General features: G+C 49.0%; 8 protein-coding genes across 8 annotated transcripts; 3 read left to right on the top strand and 5 right to left on the bottom strand.

Moving 5' to 3' along the window:
- Positions 1-53: 53 nt before the first annotated feature.
- F5Y00DRAFT_228947 (uncharacterized protein) lies at positions 54-1,883 on the top strand (the record flags this gene model as incomplete). The annotated part of the gene is made up of 5 exons (XM_048006698.1): positions 54-866; positions 921-1,113; positions 1,179-1,288; positions 1,343-1,470; positions 1,522-1,883. Coding segments are annotated over exons 1-5 (965 nt in total), but the record flags the coding sequence as incomplete, so codon positions are not given.
- A 14-nt stretch (positions 1,884-1,897) lies between these two features.
- F5Y00DRAFT_228945 (PTPLA-domain-containing protein) lies at positions 1,898-3,416 on the top strand. Its single transcript, XM_048006697.1, has 3 exons — positions 1,898-2,345; positions 2,485-2,874; positions 2,930-3,416. The coding sequence occupies exons 1-3, from the start codon at positions 2,126-2,128 to the stop codon at positions 3,010-3,012; spliced, it is 693 nt and encodes a 230-aa protein (XP_047867598.1). The 5' UTR covers positions 1,898-2,125; the 3' UTR covers positions 3,013-3,416.
- On the bottom strand, positions 2,896-4,660 carry F5Y00DRAFT_214900 (uncharacterized protein). The gene is made up of 3 exons (XM_048005559.1): positions 4,506-4,660; positions 3,394-4,429; positions 2,896-3,313 (listed from the first exon to the last, which is right to left on the bottom strand). The coding sequence occupies exons 1-3, from the start codon at positions 4,545-4,547 to the stop codon at positions 3,192-3,194; spliced, it is 1,200 nt and encodes a 399-aa protein (XP_047867597.1). The 5' UTR covers positions 4,548-4,660; the 3' UTR covers positions 2,896-3,191.
- Positions 4,661-5,046: 386 nt separating this feature from the next.
- F5Y00DRAFT_214891 (Clavaminate synthase-like protein) lies at positions 5,047-6,694 on the bottom strand. The gene is made up of 4 exons (XM_048005558.1): positions 6,346-6,694; positions 6,216-6,271; positions 5,321-6,150; positions 5,047-5,262 (listed from the first exon to the last, which is right to left on the bottom strand). Exons 2-4 carry the CDS (start codon positions 6,255-6,257, stop codon positions 5,130-5,132), a joined length of 1,005 nt encoding a protein of 334 aa, XP_047867596.1. The 5' UTR covers positions 6,258-6,271; positions 6,346-6,694; the 3' UTR covers positions 5,047-5,129.
- Positions 6,695-7,057: 363 nt separating this feature from the next.
- On the top strand, positions 7,058-9,374 carry F5Y00DRAFT_259154 (uncharacterized protein; the record flags this gene model as incomplete). Its single annotated transcript, XM_048010826.1, has 2 exons — positions 7,058-8,201; positions 9,085-9,374. 2 exons carry the CDS (start codon positions 7,058-7,060, stop codon positions 9,372-9,374), a joined length of 1,434 nt encoding a protein of 477 aa, XP_047867595.1.
- A 253-nt stretch (positions 9,375-9,627) lies between these two features.
- Positions 9,628-12,086, bottom strand: F5Y00DRAFT_274574 (heterokaryon incompatibility protein-domain-containing protein; the record flags this gene model as incomplete). The annotated part of the gene is made up of 2 exons (XM_048013383.1): positions 9,628-11,225; positions 11,273-12,086. 2 exons carry the CDS (start codon positions 12,084-12,086, stop codon positions 9,628-9,630), a joined length of 2,412 nt encoding a protein of 803 aa, XP_047867594.1.
- Positions 12,087-14,013: 1,927 nt separating this feature from the next.
- Positions 14,014-14,599, bottom strand: F5Y00DRAFT_259152 (uncharacterized protein; the record flags this gene model as incomplete). Its single annotated transcript, XM_048010825.1, has 3 exons — positions 14,014-14,350; positions 14,418-14,509; positions 14,576-14,599. 3 exons carry the CDS (start codon positions 14,597-14,599, stop codon positions 14,014-14,016), a joined length of 453 nt encoding a protein of 150 aa, XP_047867593.1.
- A 781-nt stretch (positions 14,600-15,380) lies between these two features.
- F5Y00DRAFT_251547 (glycoside hydrolase family 43 protein) lies at positions 15,381-16,424 on the bottom strand (the record flags this gene model as incomplete). The annotated part of the gene is made up of 2 exons (XM_048009839.1): positions 15,381-15,484; positions 15,551-16,424. The coding sequence occupies 2 exons, from the start codon at positions 16,422-16,424 to the stop codon at positions 15,381-15,383; spliced, it is 978 nt and encodes a 325-aa protein (XP_047867592.1).
- Between the last annotated feature and the right edge of the window lie 189 nt (positions 16,425-16,613).

Raw genomic sequence — 16,613 nt, 5'->3', positions numbered from 1 at the left:
AATATGTTAGGTATGCACTAAAGGTAACAGATGCAATAAAATATTTGATTGGCGGGGCGGTTAACTGCGGGGCTATTTCGGGGGCCTACAGCTACCTTCGTACCTGCAACCGGAACCTAGGTAGGTACCTATGTAGGAGGTTAACAGTATCGAACATCCATAGTGCTTGCCTTGCCTTTTTAAAGATATCTTGGGTCGGTAGGTACGTGTATCAACTTACTTCGTATGTGGGTACGGGTTATAGAGAGGCAGGTGCGAGAGTGCACGTTATCTGTGCGTTTGCGATGCGCCATCATTTTGTGTACTGTGCACCGCAGGGGAATCTCAATTTACCAATTTATTCTCCACGCCTAAGTTGTATCAAGCCAACTTATATCAAACCAACTTGCTTGTATCAAGCCAACTTGTATCAAGCCCATAAAAGGTACCCTCTGCCTTCAAAGTCTTTTTCCGAGCGATTTGAAGCTCAGCGGACCTCGACATGGCTGTCCTCAAGGATGTTCCGGGTATCGAAGTCGTCGTGAAAGTTGCCGGCAATGATGCTACTGAGTACGAGGATCCCAACGCGTCGGAACAGGATAGCACAAACGCGTTTTATCCCACTTCAACTAAGTATATCGAATGCATCGATGGGGCAGAGTTTGCTATTCAGATGAGAGTTACTGGAGACTATCAATGGAAGGGCCAGATAAATGCCCTTAATTTCTACATTCGCATAGACGGTAACTATGTTACGGGTTCACTCGTGAAGCGGAAGGACATTGTCAACGGCATTGCGATATTCACTAAAGAAGGTCGGAAGGTGTACAATACTCAGACCAAGGAATGGGTTCTGCAAAGGTTTCAATTCTCTGCCATTGACGTCGGTAAGTAGGCTTCATATAGTTCATGTGGAAATGGTGAACTGACAAAAGACTAAGTTGATGACGCGAAAAAGGATCGAGTCGAGAACGACATCAAGATAGCTAAGCATCTTGGGCTGATCCAGGTTGAGGTGCTTCCGTGCATCTATTTAGGACGCAGAGGACCGTCCTTCGCAAAGCCTATCATAAGCGGGAAGGTAGAGCTTGCAGAAAAGTCACTCAAAGGTAAAGCTATATCACACGGAACTTCGTACGTCTTTTTTTATAGCCCAATTTCAGGTGTGCAAAATATGTACTAATCCTGAATCGATAAAGATTTTCATCATCAAGGGAACGCATATCTGCTCCCGGGGGGTGTGAAGTAAAGTTCCTCGACAAACATCCTAAACCAATTGCGGTGTTTCGGTTCCATTATAGGTCTAGAGGTATGAAGAGCAAGTAACAATCACGTCTAAAGTAGCGCTCAGCTAATCTCCTAGATGCTCTAAAACGCGAGATGGTTATTCCTCGATCCCCATCGGCAAGCCCAGGGCCGAAGCGAGAAGTCGCTCGAATGTCGCGGGCTGAACTGGAACGGTTAGCTGGAGAGAGACTCGGCCAGCTGCAGGTACGTTGCTACGACGATTGGCTATCATGCCTGCCTACTAACTGGATTCAGGGAGATGGTAACATTAAGGAAGAGCGCAAGCCTAATTTTAAACGGGAATTCAAAGAAGTTATCGACTTGAGCGACGAGACCGAGCGGCCCGTAAAGTCCTCTCGAATCGCGGTGGAGATACCAGAGGAAGTCATTGACCTGACGGATGATTAAAGTATTAATTATCTCCGGATTTTGTCATCCCGTTGCTCATTTTCTTTTGAGAGAAGGTCGAATCAAAGTCAATCGACCGGAGTTCGGGTTATGAAAGTAATAGGTTTAAGAGGGGCAGTTAGGTCTGCTAGATTGTAATAAAATGACAGAAAATCATTCTCACTATGACAAGCCGCGCAATTGAAGGAGACGTATCGAAGACGCCTGCCTCTGTATAGTGATGCTACCAATAAATTCAAGTTACGTGCGTAGTAGTCGGAGAAGCTTAGCTTGGCGTAACCAACCCCCTGGCATGAGATGGAGCCCAATATAGCTCCGGCCCCACTTATGGCTAGCAAGGGAAGTACATAGGTACATACGTAGCTCTTTTTCCCACCAAATTTACATTACTATTATTTTGTCAACTTCACCACGCTCCGTCTAACACAGCCATTGAGCATCGACAAGCAAAATGGCCGATACTACGAAACCCGTTAAGAAGGCTTCACCTATCAAAAATGGTTACCTGATCCTTTATAATGCCGTATCGGCTGCTCTCTGGCTCACCGTGCTGAGCCGCGTCGTCGTCGCCAACCTGACTGGCACTCCGCAGGCGGTCTACCCTGCTGTTGGCGAGTTCTGCAAGTGGACGCAGACGTTGGCCGGAATGGAGATCTTGCACTCGCTACTAGGTACGTTCTATCGCCGGCTACCTGTTTCTGTGCATTCGCCGTGCTCGTATGGCTTGGGAAGGGTTTATATTACAGTTCCCAGCCTGCTGAATTTGAATTATCATATAGATCAGAAAGCTAACATCTCCATTGCTGATAGGTGTCGTACGCGCCCCGTTCTTTACGACCTTCATGCAAGTCTTCAGCAGATATGCGATCGTGTGGGGGATTACCGGACTGTTCCCCGAGCTCGCCCTCGGAAGCGGGAGCGGTGACGGTTACAGCAGCCTGGCGTACTCGTCGATGCTGGTAGCGTGGGGTGTTACCGAGGTCATCCGATATTCGTTCTTCGCGCTATCGCTTTCTTCGGGCGGGCAACCACCTGCGATACTGCACTGGCTGCGCTACCACACTTTCTTCATCCTATATCCCATCGGTATTTCCAGCGAAGCGTACCTGATCTGGCGCGCCGTTGAACCTGCCAAGGACGGCGTAAGCCCGCTATACTCGACCGTACTTTTTGGATACGTCGCGTTGGTTTACCCTCCTTGTAAGTAGCGTGCCTTTGACTTTACCGAAGACAGACGCTAACGCGATACTTCTAGCTGCGTATTTCTTGTATACGCACATGATGGCCCAAAGACGAAAGATCTTCGGGACTAAGACGCAGAAGAAGGTCACGAAGTAGAGTTCGCACGTGTTCGCTTATATCGTAAGGAAAGGAACGGGTTGCAAAGCCCCGATGGGAGATGAATATATTCACGAACAAATACGTAATTGGGTTGCGGTAATATATATGTAGAAGCATAGACAAGATACGCTTATAGACAAGAGGCTCATAAACAATAGCCGCTTAATGATTCCCGGCTATTCGATTGCGCGTCGGCCGCTGGTCTCGTACCATTCGTTGCGGGACCAGCGCACTATCAAGTTCTTCGCGTCTTCCGATAACTTGCGATACCCAGGGTTCTCTTTCGGCTCAAACATTGCTGCATACTAACGTCAGTACCCGCTTAAGCCGTTCGAATCACCGCGAGATGAGGAACAAAGGCAAAGAAAACAAACTTACCCATATGTGCCCCTATCTCGTCCTTCGCCTTATCGTTTATAGCTTCCATCCATAGACCCATTGACCGCTTTTCGCGCGCGGGTAGATTGCAGAAAGTCCGCTCGTTACCCATTACGGTTCCTACCATGCTGACCTCCTTCGAAGACGCGGCTTTCCCGAGCCGCGTGTATAGATTCGCAAAGCCGACGCCCATTTCCCGATCCAGCTTCACCATCTTCGTTACCCGCTCTCGTAATTCGGTACCTCTGGCTAGACACCCTACAAATTCGAGATGCGAACTGACCCACGACCACCCCGAAGTGAGATGCTCCCGATTCATATACGCCGCCGCACCACCAGCTGCCAAAGCACCCGCCGCACCGGCCACTACCGCGATCTGGCCCCATCCCCATCCTCCGCCGCCCTGCTTCTTGTTCTTGTCCTGGGGCGATTCGGGAGCGGGCAGAGCGCCGGCAGGCTTCTTGCTGGCGCCTCCGGTGTTTCCGGACGCTTGGTTGTAATTGTTCCAGAAGATGCTGGATAGCCCGTTCAGCTGGGCTAAGGCGCCGTTGACGCTGTTATAGTGGCCCTCGGCGCCGTGGGCAACAACGCCGGGGGAAATTCCAAGATAAGGAGTGTCAAAGGCGAGAACTCCTTGGATATAGGGGAACATGAGGCTTGTGGGACCCACAGACTCGCCGACTAAGACGGTAAGGCTGTCGCGATGACTAGCTTTATTGGTATGGGTAACGGGTACCTCGGAAGCGAGGCCTATGGCAGTCTCGGCGGCGACGATACCACCCATGGAATGTCCGATTAGGATCGTACGAACGGAAGGGTCGACGGTTGGAGAAGGTGTTCCGGCGACGACCTCGATGTCGATCACCTTATTAAGCAGCCAGTCGCGGAAGCGAGCGACGCACTCGTGCAAGTCGCCGCGGGTCTCATACTGAGGGTATGTGATAGCGCGTACCGAGACTTTAGGTAGCGCAGCACCGACGATGGCGGCGAGGTGCAGCGCGAACTCGGACTTTTCGCCAAAGGTATCGTCACCCCCCTATTATCCAGTTAGAAAGGCGGGATCGCCTAGGAGTAAACGAGGACGGGAGAGGAGCAAATTTTCGCAAACTCGCCTTGAAACCGTGAATAAAACACAACAGCAGCGTCTTCTTCATCTTGAGTCCCCATCGAAAAGGGGGGGTTACGAAAGAGAGGATTCGGGTAGAAGATAAAAGTTGGGAAGTTTCAGACTCGGCAAGGTAGGCGCATAACGCACGATACCTGCTAGCTGAGTTTGCTTGGGGCTGTAGGGGCTGTAGGATCAGCGTTGAGGGTCCTACTATAATACGCTCCAGTGGGGCTCTACTATCCCCCCTGCCCCCGGCGGTTCTTCGCTCCAGAAATGACGTTTCTTCAGCAGGTAGCCCCACCAGTAGAGCTAGGCCTTCACTTATCAGTCCCCCAGCATATCATCCGGACCTCTTACAATGTTGCGTTCGTTTTAATCACATGCGCATCACGGAATCCAAAACTGCAAGTCTTAACCTTCCAAATCGCAAATTGGTTCGCCCAATTCCAAGTCTCCAGATAAGCTACAGGTAGGACCCATTGCCGAATAAAGAAACGTCCTACGATCCAATATCCGATGTCCACGACAGCTAGTCTCGACAATCCCCAAATGGAGATTTTACTTTTGGACCAACATGAAGTAACCGCGCGAGATATCACCTTGGAAACTTCCGATCGAATCACGCCAGCTAATAAGTAGCCGTCAATCTCTGGACGAGATACTGGCCGCTATTTACTCCTTCGTATTTTTTGTCCTGTTCGGTAGCGTAAGTGTTAGGGATGGCCTCGATGTAATCCTTGAAATTCGGATTGCAGAAGTATCTGCAAAGCTTCGTTAGCCGCGTGCTTGGACGCTTGACAAGACTCCACGTGTACGTACGCTATACTGTATCTGGCCGGATAAATGTCGTCTCGACGGGACGGGGGTTCTACGACACGATGAATAGTACTCTTGATATTATCGTTGCTCCATCTTGCTAGCAGATCCCCGGCGTTTACCACGCAGGTGTCCTCGATGGGTGCCGCGTCGACGAAGACGCCCGTCGGACTCTGCACCTGCAGACCGCCCTGGGAATCCTGGAATAGCAGAGTGATGGAGCCGTAATCGCTGTGCGCGCCGGTCCGGACCTGTCCCGGATTAATTTTGAACACGTCTCTCTTGACTTCGGGGTAGTGAAGAAGCCTCAGAGTGTTATCTCCGACGTCAGTGTACTTGTCGAACCACGATTCTTCGATGCCTAGGCCCACGGCGATGGCGCGCATAACCTCGATGTGCAGGTCTTTGCACTTTTTATGGAATTCGAGCATCGTCTCCTTGAAGCCTACCAGCTCGCCCTCTTCCTCGGGCCAATGGTTTGGGTGCCCGGGCTCGTCGTCGCGCCCGATTTCTAGGCTCTCCTTCAGGTCGGGTACCGCGTCCCTCAGCTTCTTAACGGCGTCCATGTCCGTCAGGTCCGTGTTCTTCTCTCTGCCTGGTGCCGAGTAACCCCGGTTCGCTTCGGGCGTAGTCCAGCAGTGAGACAGCTTGGTCTCGACGGGAAGCTTGAAGTACTTGGCCGACGTATCAAACACGTGCTTCCGATACTCCGGCTTGACGGGTAGTCCCTTCAGGTAGACGAATCCGGATGTCTGAAAGCCGCGAAGGATGGCGTCGGCAGTCTGCTTCCTCTGTTCCGGATTGCCGTTCAGGAATTGGGAAAAGTCGATCAGCTAGGGTTTCTAGTGCTCAGCCATATATCCTCGTGGCGCTTTACAAACGCACGGCTGGGACCTACCGGGATGAACAAGCCGTCGCTTTTTACAGCTGTCTCCTCCATTGTTCTATCAATTGGTAAGAGTCTAAGATATCTTTTCGTGTTCCTCTTTATAATTCATATACAAAAACTAAGGCAAGTTGATGATGATGGGCTTATCGGAAAAAGAGTAAGACAAGTCGACGAGGAAGAAAACACTTCCGTACCACTACACACTACAAAGTGTCATTTAACTAGGATACCTACCTATCTTTTATCTAAGCACATGAAATTCGGCTACATCCGGGGAAAAGCGAAACTTTCTGGGTCCTTTATGAGACAATATTCTAAAGCAAGCTTTTTATCTTCCTTCCGGAGCGCAATACCTGGCTTATCAAAGTATCACCGCATATGAACGCAGAATCTAGACCGGAAGAGGATGAAAGCCGTTCGATATTCCTTCGAATCTAGCACCTACATAATTACTTGACTAATAATATCGAGAGGCATCAGGTAAGAACAATCATTTTCCATATGCTCGTAACTGTATCTACGAACCCCGCCATATAGATAAGAGATCATCCTCCAGATTACCTAGGTATGCATGAGATAAGAGTTCAGGGAGGGGGTGATGTACTCAAGATAGCTCGAGTGGACGCCTTCGGATATCACCTACCAAATGTGGGGTATCATTCATGAGCCTCGCATCGGCCAAGATCGAAGGTTAGACGTATCGCTTAGCCTAGGTCTTTATTGCTGATTCGAGATAGGCTTCAAAGTTCACTCAGGTTACTCATTCGCATGTCTTAGTTTCATGTCATTCTACGTACTCATCCCACGTCCCTATTTATAAAATTACATTGTCTAGTGGTAAAGCTGCTACGATGAGTTCATCGACATATCGGGTAGTGGATATCCACACCCATATGTATCCCCCGGCATACGTACAGCTCCTGGAATCCCGAAGCAGCATACCCCTGATCCGGAAGTTTGCCGGTGCGAAGGAGCCCCGCCTCGTCATCTTACCCTCCGAAGCGGAATCGCTGGACAAGATTACATCGGAAAATCCGGAGAAGACGTCATCTCACCTTCCCGGCCGACCGGTGACGACGCATTATTCCTCCATCAGCCAGAAGATCCATTTTATGGATACGCATAAAATTGACATTTCGGTCATATCGCTTGCGAACCCGTGGCTCGACTTCGTCGCTGCTGAGGACGCAGGAGAAACTGCCAAGTCTATCAACCAGGAATTTTCCGATATGTGCGCCGCGACCCCTGGCCGGCTGTTCTTTTTTGCAACTCTGCCGCTGACCGCCCCTCCCGAAACTCTTCTCGCAGCCGTCGGACATATTCGTAGCTTGAAGTACTGTCGAGGCGTGATTCTGGGAACGTCGGGGCTTGGGAAAGGACTCGATGATCCGGCTTTAGTGCCAGTCTTCTCCGCGCTCGCCGCTAATAAACTAACCATATTCCTACACCCGCATTATGGCCTGCCGAGCGAGGTGTGGGGTCCCCGCGCTACGGAAGAATACGGCCACGTGCTGCCGCTGGCCCTGGGATTTCCCATGGAAACAACAATCGCGGTTGCTAGGATGTACCTTGCAGGCGTATTTGATCAGGTACCAGAGCTGCGATTGATACTAGCGCATAGCGGCGGAACGCTGCCTTTCTTAGCGGGCCGCATCGAGAGCTGCATCGTTCACGACGGGCATCTAGTCCGGGAGGGCAAGGCGGGGCCCGGTCGACGAACGATATGGCAGGTCCTTCGGGAACAGATCTACTTGGACGCTGTTGTGTACTCCGAGGTTGGGCTAAAAGCGGCCATCGACGCTAGCGGGACCGACAGGTTGATGTTCGGCACGGACCACCCGTTCTTTCCGCCGCTAAACAGCGACGAGCAGGGCGAATGGGAGAGCGTGACTTGGAATGCGGAGGCTGTGAGGAAAGCCCTAGGGGACGCGACGGAGCGCGGGAGAGCGGTTATGGGCGGTAATGCCGTCGAGGTGCTGCGGCTGTTCGAAGATAGTTGAAGTCTGAATATTACCGAGGGTATTTCCGATGGAGCATGCAACCTAGGTTTTCATGATTACGCGCACCAATGCCTGATTTGGGAGCTATGTTCATATTGATGATGTATATCCTCGTAATAATCTTTTTACTAAATGCGAACCCTGGTTTAACCGCGAAAACCGCAAGATCCCTATAGATCAATACTTTTACCAAGTCGCATTACCGACTACTTTATTTGAGCGTAGCGACGATGATACCTAATCCTTCACCCGGGGGTTGGTATAGACCTTCGATAGTTAATCTGGCAGCAGGTAAGAGGTCGTTTCGCTGAAAGTACAATAAATAGCAAAATATCCCACGGCGCCGGAAAAAGAGGACAACCTTCTTCAGGTAAAATCATATCGTTGATAACAAGATACGAGTAACCTTTCGTGGTAGCAGCTGAGACATTTTTTAATATTTAAAGACATGCGTCGTCTTGCCAGTCATGTACCTAAGACATACTTCATATAGTTGATACAGGTGCCTGGTTTAATTGGCAGTGTAACCCCCAGGGTCTAGGTATTTAAATAGGGGTGTACGAATGTTGGAGCCAAAAGTCTTGCACATGTCCAAATCTTGGCATCGATTTTCGTACGTTTTTTAACTTATTAATACTGTATTAGCCACACGTTAAGTTGAAGGTCGGATAGTGGCTTGTCCCCTAAATTTAGGTGGTTTACTACTATATTTATGGCGACATCAGCCACTATAGCTTAAATAAGACCGTGTAGTCTTTTTTTACTCGCACGTGGCTTTGCTAAGCTCAGATGTTTACCTTTTACCGGAGCTTCGTTGAAAAATTCGATGGGGCAATTCGGCAACAGAGTCATCCAGCACAAGTTGCTGATCTCGTAAGATGAGCTCTCCCTCCACATCTGGAAACGTCTTGCAGAATTCTACAACGTCGTGTCCGCGGCCGCCACCAACGTCTACAAGCACGGGCAGATCTTTGTCCCCGTGGTAAAAGGAGAGGCCCGGTTAGAAGCAGGGATCAGCCACTTCCATCCTTCGGGCTCGGACGTGACAGAATCAGGGGGTTGCTTCAAGGCGCCGTCGGACTCAATCGGTATGCTAGCCGGATTAAAAGCGGTATTGACCCCGCCTGTGATAGGGCTTTATGCCGGGGCTGTCATTGATAGTCCCTAGGCATGTATAGTAAGTTTGGCGGCTACGCCGGATATATCGGAAAACTAATAGGAATCACATCCGTGTCGGTCAACGAAATATAAACTGGCAAACTAGAAACTTCATAGCATCAAGAATAACTCAAATTCAACATTCTTCTAATGATATCTGCCCTTCTGTGCCAACAAAGAGCGTTAGCAACAACTATTCCTACCCCACGAATACGAACTATCAAAGGTGAGCTAGCCCATAACTTCTACCTCCCCACAGCCTTTCAGTGGATTTTAACGTCGCAATACGGCAGGGATTCAAACCACTCGATATCGCCATGATGCTGAAACATCCCAACCCTGCGATAATGCCCGTCTTCAAACTTTAGGAGTAGAAGACCATAGGCTGATCGTTTGCCATCCGCATCCAGGTTTGGTTCTATCGACGTGAGAAAGAGCTCGAGATTACTCTGGCGGTCTATTTCTTGAGGATCCTCCTTCGACGGCATCCAGTCTAGCCAGAAATACAGGGTACCATCAGGGGTAACCGCGTCCCATCTGCTGGACCATCTTCCTGCTGTATCGTTGAAACGGCCACTGTTCGGAATAGCTGGTGGTTGTCCCACCAACCCTCGCAGGACGATAGACGATCCGTATTTAACTCTCACCATAGCATCAGAGCAGGCCGGTTGCAAGTCGTGCCGCATGACTTGAAATGCCGGGCGGGATTTCCAACGGAAGTCCACGCCTTTATCTCTGGAAGCCCAGCTCCAAGATGGGGCGCAGTATTGTTCTTCGTTTAGCAAACAGGCCGACATATGTTTGTACGACGGCGCCGGTTTCTCGCATACCCAGAGTAGATGAGCACAGAATTTCTCAAATTCGCTATCCAACCATAGCCCTCCTAGGTATTTCATCGAGCTCCCTGCCTCTTCTTGGAAGTTTTGAATATATTTGGCTACCCCTGAAACCGCGGCTAGTCTGTCCTTGGGGAACGAGATATTCCTATTCGTGAATTCCTTCAGAAGAACCTTCCAGTAGTTGATATTGTTAGAACCGCCATTCAATGACATTTCTGGATCGTTCGTAGTCGGGCCGCGTTCCAGGCGGATACCGTTGTTGCAGCGGAATTGGAATCCTTTCTCGGCGAAGATCAGCTGCCTCGTGGACATGATTTGTTCTTGCCAAACCCAAGCACGGCTATGCCACATCGTGTGGCTAAGGTCAATATTTTTAGGGGAACCGTTTCTTCCATCCAGTTGGATCGAGTATATACCGCAGACGTCAGGAATAAGAGACGAGCGGAAAGGCAGGTTCAACAGATTCCTTTGTGGTCGTTGAAGAAAGCTTTCAGACGACGAGGTGCTTATGGCCGCACTGACGGTAATATAAGAGTTGGCGAATATGTCGCACATCTTAACCGACTCCGCCTCCCAATCCTCTGGTATATCCTGAATAATACAGAGGGCATCTATCCAGAGGTAACGGATGCCTAGCTTGCGAACAACCTCGATAGCGTCCTGGAAAGTTTGTGGCATGCTATGAACGACAATGCCGACCTTGCTGTGCTCGTCCTTGGTTTCCTTGGTGGTTTTCAGCGTAAGGCCAGACCCCCAGCAATAGCTTAATGTCGCATATTTGAGTTGAGATCCATCCAGAGGTATTTGGCTCTTCTCTACTAATCTTGCCATACCGTCGCTTCTTCCGACGTCTAACAATCGTGTCGGCACATAGTGGGAATCTGATAGCTTATCCCTGCATCCTTTGTGGTCCTTGGCGCACTTATCAATGCAGCGCTTGATGAAGTGAATGTTCATATCTGAAACCGCACCGCTAGGATCTAACGGACTCTTTCGGATATGGAGCCAGTCTCGAGATGTTCCTGTATTATGTCGGTAAACTCCAAAGAATGAGATCTATGTAACTTACCTGGCCAGGCTTCGACGTCAAACTTGAAGACGTTGGCATGATCCTGGTCAAGGTCTGGGGGTTGCGCTATAACGACCATGCAGTCAAGCTTCCCCCTTATTCTTATTTCCGATGGCTCTTCGTTTTCCGGTCGCCTTTCCGATATAGTGGTACGTCGCTGGACCCATTCATACTGCACGTAGAAACGGATCACCGAATCGGGACTATTCCACCAAGGACGTTCGCCATATTCTTTTCGGAAAAGTTCCTCGAGCCTTGCGCAAAATTGACATTCCTTGGCGGAAGGGCCGGACAGTTCAGGTAACGCAGGCGGCGTCACGATTCTCGGATTATCGCCGCCAGCGCAAAATTCACGATAATGGCCTTCCATGCTGTTCTCGTGGGCCTGGGAACCCGAGTGTATCCACCCGGATGCGTCTCCCTCCTTACGTCCCTTCTCATATAAACTACCCCGAAGCGAATCGTGCCACTGCTTCGGGCGGAAGCTAGAGAGATCCAAGGCTGCCCTCTCCTCACCAGTGCTATCCACTACCGTTTCGCATTCGAAAAGACTGTCGTCGATAATTAGATCTTTCGAGCAAAATTCGCAGAGAGGCACATCACCCGCCGGAGGGGTGACAATCTTAAATTCGTCAGGATCACACTCCAGTCTGTCGAGTTGAATCGAATCGGCGTCACTCTCATTGTCGGACTCGCCGCCGGGATCCACCACGACCTGACCGAGGAAATGTTCGTAGGGTGAATCCGGCGAACTGTTGGATGAAACCGGTGTGCCACTTGGGAGTAAAATGAACTTCTGAAGACCGATACCCATTGTAGGGAGCTAGGTATATTGAATACCTAAGTATGCTATTGAGAGATAAAGATGTAGTGTAGTAGGTATGATTTACATATCGTATCTACTGACTTGACTGAAGGCCTCTTCATAACTCTATTAAAATACTAGTCCCAATAGTTAGCTTGAGCCTCATCTTAGCTAGGCTGATATTAATCAGGCGGAAATAATAGTCATAACAGTGGGAGAGTCGCCGTGCTTCAGACGCCTGTCAAGACGAAGTAGGCAGTGCTCATATTGAGCGAGGCTTAAATCCATCTCGGTCCGACAGAAATTCGCCCCTACGACGCAAGGCATCCTATGAAAATGTCGCTTAAACGAAAACGCCAACACTTTCTCGATCGTCTGATTGGATATGTCGAGAGAGTAGCATCTCGCAATTAAATGAGAGAAAAAGCCTTGATTGATCCATCCAGTCAACGCTATTTCCTTTACATCGCCTTTCATTAACTCATCGTCACACGCATCACTGCCACTGTCACAGGACCAGTGAAGCAGCCTTATATCAATTTAAGCGATGTTACGGGGGACTTTAACAAAAGAATTTCGTAAACCTTTAGCTTAAAATTTGATGGCTAGAGGCGTCAGGGACACTTGTGAGGTGGTTAAGCCCATGAGGAAATACGCGGGTGGGCCTTCGCAGGGCCTTCGCATCTTTCATACCCCAGCCATCTTTGAAAACGGCCTAGGAGACAATAACGGCGAGGTTGATCGGCCTGTTTATCTCCATCCTATTAACTCAGACGACATAGTCTCTAAGACTCTGGGAATACATCTTATACGACGGAGATTATCAAAAATTGCATGCAATAACAAGTGGTAAAAACCAAGGAGACAGGATCCAGGAGGTTTTGTTGATTGCTGAGATGCCTAGAATTAGGAATCTGCCTTGGGCAGGAATCGCACGCGGTCGCATAATTTCTATTGCTAGGTATACGACAGATCGGCTACGAAGGCGAAATGTCATTTAGGTCTATCTTAAGCCAATGACTTGCTTTACGCATAAGAGTCTTGACGATCGGTTAAAATTGCCGAGGCCAAGGCTTATACAGGATTCAACTGGGCTCTTTCGTGTTCGGCTACCTTACTCTAACACTGATATGATTTGTTGTATCCTGATATTGCGTCTATGGTATCCATATTTGCTGCTTGAGATACATGGCAGTTCCATGTGTCAGTTCCTGCCTTCAGCTGCTGTGGTCGCTCGCATCGTCTCGTAAATGAACAGAAAAATTATCCCGAGTTATTGGCCATCATAGCTCGAGGGATATGAGCGGGGATCAATAATTCATGCAAGTTAAGATATCCATGCACGATGAATCCCACATGCCGAACATTTCTACCAATGACACTGGTGCACATCACAATGTCTCATCAACTTAGTAAAACCATTCCTATCCTCTGAGGCGATGTTTTCGGTATCCGTATCCAAACCTGTGTTGAACGTAAATATTTGTTTTCATACTGTTACTCGTCCATCGACCTCCAGTCGCGATAATCTATCCGGTTTAATTACCTCTTAATCACCTACCCAAAATACCTAACCTACTGGTGTCTACCAGAGATTTAGTAAAGACATAAATTCAATAAGGGGATGATACTTGCAATCGATCTGTACGTCTTAATCACAGTTTCGATATATACGATAACACGTAATACCTCCCATCGTAAACGCTTTTATCGTCGTGTAAGTCACCGACTGCTAAGTTAAGAAAAACGAAAGAGCTTTTAAAGGTATGACCGAGGCAAAGGTATATTCGTAGTTGGAAATCTACGGAACCCTCGTAAAGCTCTTATCGATGTTCAAATAGCCTACACACATTATTACAGCTATTTCATCAAGACCGATCTAGGTAATATTCAAATTCCGACAACAGCCCCTCGGCGATCTGCCGTACGATAGCACTCAGTTTCCGTAGTCCCTCCTCCAGATCAAGTACAAGTAGTCACCCCCACGGGTCCGGTTAAGGTCAGGTGAGTAATTAGTGTAGCCTTGGGCTAGTATGAGCGCTAAATCGCCTGCATTCATGGCGCCATGATCATTGGGTTTCCTATACAGCGCTACTTCTTGGATCTTCAACTGAATGTGCTGGTCCCTTCTTATAACGAGGTACCGATAGTCACCGCCTGCCCCCGCCGCAAGGTCTTGGGAGTTTGGAACGGCGTTGCCTCGTATATCCACCCCTATGTAGGTACATGCTTCTCTAGGATCCTGGGTCCATTGGGGGACAAGCCAGACGTACCTAGCGTAGTTTAGCCCATATGGTAACTTTGATAGCTACTATACAAGAAAGAAAGAAAATTACTAACTTTCCCCCGAATCCCTGATTTATATCAGAGCCACCCCTGTTGATATCGAGGATTACGTCGTCTGGTGGATTTCTATCATCCGAATAACGAACCTGTTCATTTATTAGCCCTGATCGAAGGATATGAAGAAGGTGAATCCGTACAGTTAGTCCACCTACAAACCATCTCCCAGAAGTTGTCATGTTGATTGGGGACTGAGTTATGCGACAGCTGGCTTCGAATAATAGTGGGACGTACGATATGCAAAGGTAGTTGAAAATTGCCTGATGTTAGGGGAATATTACCCAGGGTGCAAATGTGCGTCTACCAGATATCCAGAATATATAGCCGCGTTAGAATCGCCAAAGGGCACACTGAAATACGTATTTAAACGTTCAGTCAACAGTTTTTAGCGTAATATCCGAGAGTCGGATTATGATAGGACCAGGGGAAGCTTGGTTAAGTGGAGGGAAAAGGTTGCATTGACGAGCCAGCCTACTCTCAACATTGGTAGAAACCTAGCGACGAAAGAATGCATCTTTATTCGGCAGAGCTCCGAGTCGGGCACTTTGCCGGTATCCAGTTCTTGCCGTTGTACCCAAGTACCTCGCCGAACCGGGGTTACACCAAAAGTTCCGAAAAGGGGATAATATTTAGGTTTCCCGCAATCCGATTGGCTGGGGTTTCAACTACCGAGGCCGGATACTTTTACGAAAAGGGAAGTACGGAAATGTCCGACGGCAATCCGTGCCTTCTGATATGATAAAGACTCAAAAGCAAATGACTTACGGGATCTATTGTTCTCGATAAAAATAAAAACTAGGATTGAACTACTTTCAGTGCAATTCAAAATGACTTTGCCTGGGTGTCTTACTTGACATAAGCTGGCAACAATTGGATTATTCACATCTAAGAGGGGCATATGCTTATAACACCCATCGCAAATACAAACGTGGTGATACTATAAACTGCGAATTATATATTTCAAGACCCCTCTACAACCGCAGGCCATCCAGAGCTGAAGTCGAGCTTATTCCAACCAAAACGGAATTCGTTCGCGGGAGTTTTGCTTCGAACGTCGTATGGCACTGAGACCGCACTGAGTTAGCTTATGTCCTTGCTATCATACAAGATAACAGTAAAAATTTACTTACCGTAGTGGTAGTATATGATAGGTCCCCCAGCCTCGTCATCGACAAGGACCCCTTGACCGCCAGGAGCCCATATGTTATCGTGGGTTCCCAAAATCTCCTTACCGCCACTATTGTTAGCACAGTCGACCCCTTTGTCGTCGACGTAGCCGGTACCCGGTTGCTTAGAGCGGCACACCATGACTTTGTATACGTCGCCCCTGTCGACCCAATGGCCATCTGGTTGCTTGCAGCATCGGCCAGACGAGAAGAATAGGTAGTACCAATCCTGCCGCTTGAAGATGTAAGCCGCCTCCGTCGGGCCGTTCGGAAAAGCCGACGTCTTGTTGTTGGCGAGGTGGTTGATATTATTGTTAGCGCCATCCGCGATCTTGATCGGCGGGTCCGCCAGTGGGAGTTGAAATAGACCCTGCTGGTACGAGCCAAATGTGAGGAGATTCCTCCGTTTTCCTCCGTCATCGATGGTTAGGAGAGCGGCGTCGAGGATGTTGTACCTCTTCGCCCAGTCGATCTCAAGACGCCCGTGCCACTCCCAGTCGCCGATCTCGAGCGTCTTGGATGAGGCGACAAGGAGACTTGAGTTGTGTGCCCACGTGTGTATGGCGGGATCTGTCACGCCAACTGTAGAATAGTCGAATTCGTGATTGTTGATATAGACGTAGTACGTGTCGCCCACGCGATGTATCGAAGGGGCACCGCCATACTCGCGGAATTTCGCTGTGCCTTCGTGCGTCCAAGGGCCGTACAGAGAACTAGCCGTCCAGACGCTACCGTTCTTGCCTGTGGTATATAGGAATAGTTTATTATCCGATTGACGCCGTATTAAGGCAGGATCCAACGTCTGGGCGATAGGGTTGTTGGGAATTGTGCCTTTCATGGCCTCAGGAGCTGGCCAACCATTTTGAGCCGAGACATGCTCGGTCAGGAGACCTACGATGAAGCCTGTCGTGAAAGTAACAAGTCTTTTAGGAATCAACATTATGGAAACGAAATAAACGGTCTTGGAACTATGCTTCAACCTATTGACATTGAGAGAGCAGGTTAAGGTCATCGAACCCTTTCGAGA

This window comes from Daldinia vernicosa (genome assembly GCF_022497035.1).
Source record: "Daldinia vernicosa strain CBS 139.73 unplaced genomic scaffold F5Y00scaffold_9, whole genome shotgun sequence".
NCBI classification, from domain to species: Eukaryota; Fungi; Ascomycota; class Sordariomycetes; order Xylariales; family Hypoxylaceae; genus Daldinia; species Daldinia vernicosa.
The sequence above is the reverse complement of the archived record's forward strand: the minus strand, read 5'-3'. Positions and strand labels throughout refer to the sequence as shown.